Genomic DNA, 7,971 nt, shown 5'->3' with positions numbered 1-7,971 from the left:
GTGAAGGTAAGAGCAGATATATATATATATATATAAACAAACTGGTTTTTTGTGCATTAGTTCTAGGCAGAGGTAGCGTGAAGGTAAGAGCAGAGGCTTGTCTTGTATTAAAACCATGTCTGTTAGAGGTGGGTTATAACTGTGAGAACAGGTCAAAAGCTTTATGTAATATCCAAATTTTATGTAAAAAGACAAGAAGACATTATATGACACTATAATCAACTTTAAAGCATCATAGACTCCTATGCATGAAATCCACACTGGTGCTAAAAATCACAACCAAGTGCTAATCTGGAAGCTTTGTTTTGAACGATTTGTAATTTATCTAGATCTTTTTTTAAGCCGTTGGATCATACATCAGGACAGTAGTCAAGATGACATAGAACTAAAGACTATAGTAATTTTCTTATTGCAGACATAAAATGGGAATTACACCAAATAATAGCAATTTTTCTACTCATCTTAGTCAACATCTTATGAATATGTGCGGACCATGGTACTGTTTGATAAATTATCAATGCCAACAGTTAGAATTTTTTAACATGTTAATTTTTTTTTTTTAAGAAATATCTAACATTGGAGTTTGTCTGATAAAATATTTAGAGCCCAGTATTTTACATATTTGACACATTAAGTTTTATAATGTTCTCAGTTGCCACTCATAAACATAGTTCCTAATGTTACATCTCATTGACCTCATCCAAACTACCAGAAGATATAGATATTGTTGTGTCATCTGCATATACAAGAGTAGATGATTTACTCGACGGATACCACATCATTGGTCCTTTAACAGCTATGCTCCAAGACTACAAGTTACACAAGAATTGTAGATTTGTTTGGTTTTATTATTTTTTCCATTGTTGTTTTGAAGGGTTAGAAAAACGAAGTTGTATGAGGCTGAAGAGACGTACCGAGCAGATGTAGACTCCTTGGTGGACATCTCCAAACTGACCCTCCCCGATGCAGCATCCCAACTCTATTCGATCCCTCTGGATCTCATAATCTCGGGCTGTACACATGACAGACAGACATTTACACACAAACCGATACGGACACACAAATGAGAAGAAAAAAAACAGGAGCACACTGATATCTATAAGTCTTGCACTTTCCAAGCTTGTTAGAGCTCTTTACAGTGTACCCRTTTTATGACTGCATCATCGGCTAAACAAACTTTCAGCTAAATTATTAGAATAATTGTTTATCCACAACTCCATGCAATTTTGAACGAGTGTGACTCAGTTTTGATTTCTTCCTCTAACAAGCTTGGTTTTATTGCAATCACAGCATGCAACGACAGCATCAGCAAACCACAGCAAAACCACGTAACACAGACAAATGGCCAATAACACTCGGTGTATAAATAAACATAGTCACTACGTTGAGTCAAATGTTGAATGGATAAAGTCAGGTGGATTAAAAAGAGTGAATCATCTCTGTGGCAACATTCACAGATTAAAAAAAAGACCTGTGTTACAATTCAATAACAATAATGTTGGTTATTATTCTTTTAGCTTCATGCCCATCAGAAATTTTCAGTATTTGCATTTCCTTCTAAAAAGCAGAAATCAAAGGGTCTGTGAAACACAGGCTGTTGAAAGCTGGTGGTTTGCTCTGCCTGGCAGGCATTACACCAACGCCCTGACTTTGTCCATTAAGTGATGAATACAGCAAAAAGCAGAAAACATCTATTTGTAGAAAAAAACCTTTAACATTTTCACACTTTAAAATAATCCTGCTGTCTAAATGTCCAGCACATTCCTTTCAGAACCATCTATCAGGCAGTAAAAATTCTAAAGTGAAGATGGTGGAAAGTTGGAAATATGTTGCAATACACGGTAATAAAATTCAACATGTTCACATAAATATAAAACGTTTGTGTGCTTTCTCTAAATGTCATACTTGTTATCTGTATTTTAATAAACTTCACTGTTCTGATTAAAATATTAAATACAACCACTATTTTTCTTTGTGTTTAACTGTTTAAATGATATAAATACTGTACCTGTAACTATCTAAAACCTTCTTACTTTAGGGTAGGAACATGCACTGAGTCACCTTGGCTGGTTAGATTATATTAAAACTGAAATATCAAATAAAAGCTTCAGTTCTGAATCTAGCGTCAGTTCAGCGAGGACTGACAGGACACCAAACATTGGAGAGGGATCAGGGGGCAAAATAACAGGAGACAGTTATAGGAAAATATCCAAAATGTACTTTTACAGTCACAGGCAAACATACAAAGGGTCACAACAATCACCAAATCAAAGTGTCGTCACTTCCTTTACCTTGATCTAGTCCATAGTATTCTGGGAAAAGGGGTTAGTGATAAAAGACAGAAATAACTAGTTTTGAGTACAGAGAGCCACAGGTTGTTAATGTTGTCTTTAATATTTATATTAATAAAGTGTCAAAATTAAGACGACTGCATGTTGAAGACTTTTTTTTATTTGTACATTTTCTGCTCAAAAATATGTAAAGGATTTAAGAAATAAAAATGTGTAAAAGAAGTGCACCCTTTTGGTTCCCTCTCACTTAAACAGTTGGTAAAATGTCTTTTACAGTGCCAGCTAAGCCCATGTTTAGGATGTTCTAAATTGAAAACAGATAACAACAAAGCGCAAACTCAGACCAACAGACTTTATTTATTATTTGAACACTTTTTTTTGTTGTACAGGTATTTGTTTGTTTCTCTGGACTGAGCTAACAGTTTTAATTCATAAATATTCAAAAAGCCCAGCCATGTTTTGATTGTGTTGACAACGTCCAGATAATGTGCTGTGACAGCTTTAGTTAGCATTTTGACCATAAATTGGTAAAATATTCTAACCTAACATGCATATTAAAACAATAGTTCAGATATTTGAAAGTAAAAAATTGATAGTTTATAAATAATTAATAACAGCTCTTTGAACAACCTCTGGGTGGAGAAATTTAAACCCAATGTTGAAAAGGAAGAACACGAAGTAACACTGAAGATAAGCCCCTGCATGGCATGTACCACCAGTAGATTGAGGGAGTGGCCAGTGGACTGAAGGACGGAGCAGAGACAMTAATCATGGCAACACAAGWGCAATAGAGGCCGGGGTCTACCGTACAAGAYGGTGCAAGATGCAGGCAGGCAAAGAATATGTGGAATGGCAAACCCAAGTGGCTGGAGGTCCCAGAGTCAAAGTGGGAGGCTCCATCAAAGATAGCGGAAGAATAGAAGGGCTGAGATACTTTTGACTTCCTGATCCAGACCGACAAACAAGGTGATGGCTAACCAACTGGACACTCTGGTGGTCGACAAGCAAGAGAAGAAGGCTGTGGTGGTAGATGAAATRATCCCAAGTGACTGTAACATTAGGGAGAAGGAGCACGAGAAGCTCGAGAAATACCAAGAGGCTGAAAGAGGAGATAGAGATGTTGTGGAGAAAAATGTGTGTAGTCCCAGWGGTCATCGGTACTGTGACCCCCAAACTGGAAGACAAAGATACTGAACAAAAACCTCAGGGTCCCAGTCTTCTGGTAAAGGACCTGAATTTGATGTGAAGTGGAACCACCCAAATGGAAGAAAAGGGTGAGCTGTGTGGGTTTTTGTGTATATGTATACAGTATATATACAGTATTTAGCGTAAGGAAATTGGGCTTTGGTCGATTATGTCTTTGTGGTAACAATGCTTCTTGGCAATAAATCTTATATCAGGCACCTGATGTGCAGCACCTGGGGGTACCAGAACAGCAGCAGAATAAGCTRTTTGGCAGAGAAGATTTGGCAATTTTTTCATGTGAACAAACCACATACTCTTCCCTACCGCTCATCCCACAAATACCTGTTCCTTACAAATGTGGCACCATTTAAAAAGGGAAATTACCAGCTTTCCAATGGTATAAGATTTATCACCAAGAAGCATTGTTTCAATAATCTACTAAACACAAATTTACTTACTTTTTGTGYCAAGTTTACATTATTTCTCTAAACTGAGGCTGCTTAAAGATACATCTACAGTAAGTAAAATAGTAAATGTCCATAGCGTTTCCACAGAAACACTTTAAAAGATCTGAAATATCTTTTAACGCAATATCAACTGTCTGATCTGCCTCCTMATGCTGGCCTCTCTTACATAACTGATATTTTATCCTTTAAAAAAACTGTTTTTAATTTAAACTGTGACTAAACATGAATTAGAAGAGAAGAGCCGACTAAAAAGGCTTGTATTTGAAACTGTCAAAAGTAATTCAGACAATGAGCAGTTAATGTCTCAACGGTATGAGGAAGCTGTGATTCTTGCCTAATCTTGTGTCTGTTCACCAGAATAAATATAGCCTGCAGAGCTAATAATGTGTGGCTTCCTCCTCTAAATCAGTGTACAACATGTGAATCTGGAAAATGTACCGTAGTTTTATTCAGAGGTTCCTCGTCCTTCTAAGCAGTTGTCTAATAAGGGCTCAAATTGAATGTCTGTTAAATTAAATAATTTACAAGCAAACTTTGAATTATTACTGGGGTTAAAACTGTCTTGCATGGATCTACTTTATCTAAAATACATCACTTATATTGATATTACGAAAGTAACCACAATCTAAAACAAGAGTAAAACAAATCAGAGTGAAATCACTTATTCCTTGTGTTTCAACAGAAGAGTACCTTCACTGTGCAGCTAGCTGGTTTTGGCTGACATAAAGCTCCCAGATGCACAATCTACAGTATTTATCTCAGCAGTCTTCTCTACGTGTCATAACAACCTTTCTACCTGCACACACTCATCCGACGCTGGTATGAATGCACATTATGCAAYAGAACTCCACTGATCAGCTGAGACAGAAACACTGACACGCCTGGCATTTTTCGCAGCACTTGACTGTAAATGTGTAAACTTACTCGAAGGCATGGTGTAGGTGTCCTCCTCATCTATGATCTCAGCATAGTCATCCGTTTCTGCAAAGACCGAGAACGATCAAGAAAAAAGAGCATAGAAATGTTATCTCTTAGTTGTTTATCAAAAATAAATAAAATAARAACATCTTTGACAGCACAAACCAGAGACACACAAAGAAGTTGTAGCTTACAAAATTGTATCTTTACACCTGTTAACATAAATCATAAATCACTGCACGCAACAACAACAAAAAAGTTTAAAGGCTGCAAAAAACAACAAAAAACACAATATTGTCATAGTGAATACCTTTCCAAAAGACTGTAACCATAACCGAATCCAAACACGAACACAACAATGATAATGTTCATGCAGTGCTACACAGATGCACACAAAGAATGACTCCAAGGCTGTACAATAACAATGGAAATGAACAGAGATACAGGCAGGAAGAAAGGGGAGGGATGGAAAAGGTTTTKTCCCTCCACATAGAAGCGAACTAAAGAATAACAGCCTTATGAGTCATAGAAAAAAACTGACAGATACCGTGCACRTGTAGCGTATGCCAACCGCAAAAATATTTCATTGTCACTAACTAAAAACACTTAAATGAGAAAATGAGGTTTACCATCACCACTAATGTGACCTGCAGAAGAAATATGCAGCATGAAAAATAGTAGAGAGGGGGAAAAAAAGTGGAAAGAAATATTAGTTTTGTCCTTGATGTGTGAAAAATAGAAAGGGTCMCATATGTTATTTAGCAGCTGGCTAAAGTTTTGAAGGAGTTTTCACTTCAAATTGTAAATGTGAGGCAGTCAGAGGTCAACAGGCAGGCAGAGACAGTAACAGTGACTAAAGCTCTCCACAGGGACATCTGGCGAGACAAGAGCTCTCCACACACAGATGAGGCTTTATAGGAGAAAATGCACTCAAATATCTATGAACTCTTTATTCAACTTCCAGCGCACGAGGTCSTTCAGAGCAGGGGACACAGAAGCAGATTTATACGTACCTGACACACAAACGGCTCGGGTTCGAACTCCATCCATGCGTTTTTCCATCCGCTTCTCATGATTCGAAACTCTGCAGCCGAGACACATAAAAACAGAGGTGTCAAGTAATTACAAATACTCTGTTACCTTACTTAGGCAGGCATTTTGGCTGTCCATACTTTACTGGAGTAACAACTTTTCAGCCATTTTTTTTACATTTCAAAAAAGAATTTTTTTAACTTCTGCATTTCAGATTGTAATCCTAAAAAACTAAACAATAAATAAATAAATAAATAAATAAATAAATACTGTCCAGACATGTGGTGCCTCCTAGATAGAGTTGAATTGATTGTGGTTGGATGAGAGGTATAAATATCTACTAGTCTGACACCCTATTGGTTTGTTTGATCCATCACACCTGCACGTGACACTAATCATGTCACACTCCAGCAGGACAGAGATGTATGTAGCCTAACAKGAAGATGGCATTCTAAATGTTTCAACATTAACATTTTAATATAACATTATTGTCATTGCTGCCTTTACAAAAATGTTTTTTGGGAGGTGGGGTTGAGCACTATAGGTTCATGTGGTACCGTCCAAGCTTTTGCCCTTAGTGGCTTTTTTTTCTTTACGTTGTTTTTGTTTTTATATTTTAGGTACTGTTTTTTAACCTTGAGTAAAACGCTTGAGTTGATACTTCTACTTTTAAACAAGCTTTACTTGTATCTATACTTCTACTTGAGTAATGACTGTGAATACTTTTGACACCTCTGCTTAAACCGCGCGTTTCACATTAAACTTCAACATAGACTGTAACAAAGCAGAAAAAGGGAAGCTCCACCCACATGCTGTTATGTTTGTGGTGTAACGGAGCTAAAATTAGACCAGTTTGAAGCCAAATATATATATATGGATAAAATAAGTCAACTAAAGCACACTGTTTTAGTATCAATTTCCAGACATTTGATAACCTCTAGGAAATGAGAACAAAATGAAACATATTTTAAATGGAAATATGTAAAAACTTTATTCTCTTCTCCAAAGTTACTAAAAATGATCARTTCTTCTGTTCCCCAAAACAATAATCAGTTTACCTATTATTCTTCATATAAATTATGTAGCAATTATAAATTGATAAATGACTTTTCTAGACAGAATAAGTTTACTTACTTTGGTAAAGATGGAAGTGCTCGATCACCTTCTGCAGAAACAAAAGTGAGTTCATGAACTGAGMAATGTTAGATATATAAATACTATATATAAATATTGTTTGGCATCCTTCAGAAGGTGTCCTATGACCTATTATGGTCAAAGGTTTTCAATTGTGAGTTGCGCCGACACATACAGAACTGAATGGAAGAAACACAACGGCTGTAACTTACCTTTGTGAACTCGAATGATGAAGGAGTGACTAACTGAGAAGACGAGCCGACAGTAACCATCGATCAAGTCCGCCATGTTTTCTGCAGTAGTCAGTGATGCTGTAGTGACAGTGAGGGGCTGTGTACACACACACACACACATACACACACACACACACACAACACAGGGAATCAGTGTCAAAGCAGGACGGGGAGTTGCTTCACCGTGACAGAACGAGAGCTTTCCTTGAAGTAACGTCCAAAACCACAGACAGCTCTCACACACACTGTTTTCTGAGTACACACCCCTACAACAACACTGTTGCAAGATGCACACATGCAGTGACCAGCTGCAAAACACACACACACACACACACATACACAAACACAACACACACTCAATAGGAAAAGAAAAAAGACGCATTTATAATCTTAGTTTTAATTTTCACAATTTTAACTGAGCTGTCCAGTGTGGTGCTTATACAYAAAGGATTATTTTGCTCTTTAAGGACTGAAAAATGCTGTACAGGTACAGGTTATCATTAAAAGGGAAAAATACACTTTTTTGAGCTTTATATCATGTTATAATCTAATTCCCTCATCAAAAACCAACCCAGAGTGTTGCTTTGACTCATTCATGCATGTTTGAGAAATCCCTGTGGTAGCCATGTGGMGCTGGTACAAAGCACCGCCTATTTGTGCATAGCTCCTCCCTGGAGCTCAGTCCCCAGCCGAGCTCCCGTCCCACAGAAT

At 37.1% G+C, this 7,971-nt stretch overlaps 1 protein-coding gene across 9 annotated transcripts in view; it reads right to left on the bottom strand.

Annotated features, from left to right (window-relative positions):
* LOC106524118 (focal adhesion kinase 1) overlaps window positions 1–7,971 on the bottom strand; it is an 81,130-nt gene that overhangs the window by 41,059 nt on the left and 32,100 nt on the right. For 4 of the 9 annotated variants that reach the window (XM_014017789.1, XM_014017783.1, XM_014017787.1 and 1 more), the window contains exons 12-18: window positions 7,240–7,357; window positions 7,028–7,058; window positions 5,875–5,945; window positions 5,491–5,508; window positions 4,868–4,924; window positions 2,292–2,312; window positions 915–1,012 (exon numbers count right to left, since the gene is read on the bottom strand). In XM_014017789.1, coding sequence (XP_013873243.1) covers window positions 915–1,012; window positions 2,292–2,312; window positions 4,868–4,924; window positions 5,491–5,508; window positions 5,875–5,945; window positions 7,028–7,058; window positions 7,240–7,357 — 414 coding nt within the window. The remainder of the gene's footprint in view (window positions 1–914; window positions 1,013–2,291; window positions 2,313–4,867; window positions 4,925–5,490; window positions 5,509–5,874; window positions 5,946–7,027; window positions 7,059–7,239; window positions 7,358–7,971) is intronic. The other 5 variants (XM_014017791.1, XM_014017784.1, XM_014017790.1 and 2 more) reach the window with 3 other exon arrangements.

The sequence above is a fragment of the Austrofundulus limnaeus genome, unplaced genomic scaffold (genome assembly GCF_001266775.1).
Source record: "Austrofundulus limnaeus strain Quisiro unplaced genomic scaffold, Austrofundulus_limnaeus-1.0 Scaffold177, whole genome shotgun sequence".
Classification (NCBI taxonomy): domain Eukaryota; kingdom Metazoa; phylum Chordata; class Actinopteri; order Cyprinodontiformes; family Rivulidae; genus Austrofundulus; species Austrofundulus limnaeus.
Note: the sequence above shows the minus strand (reverse complement) of the source record. Positions and strands in the feature narration are given on the sequence as shown.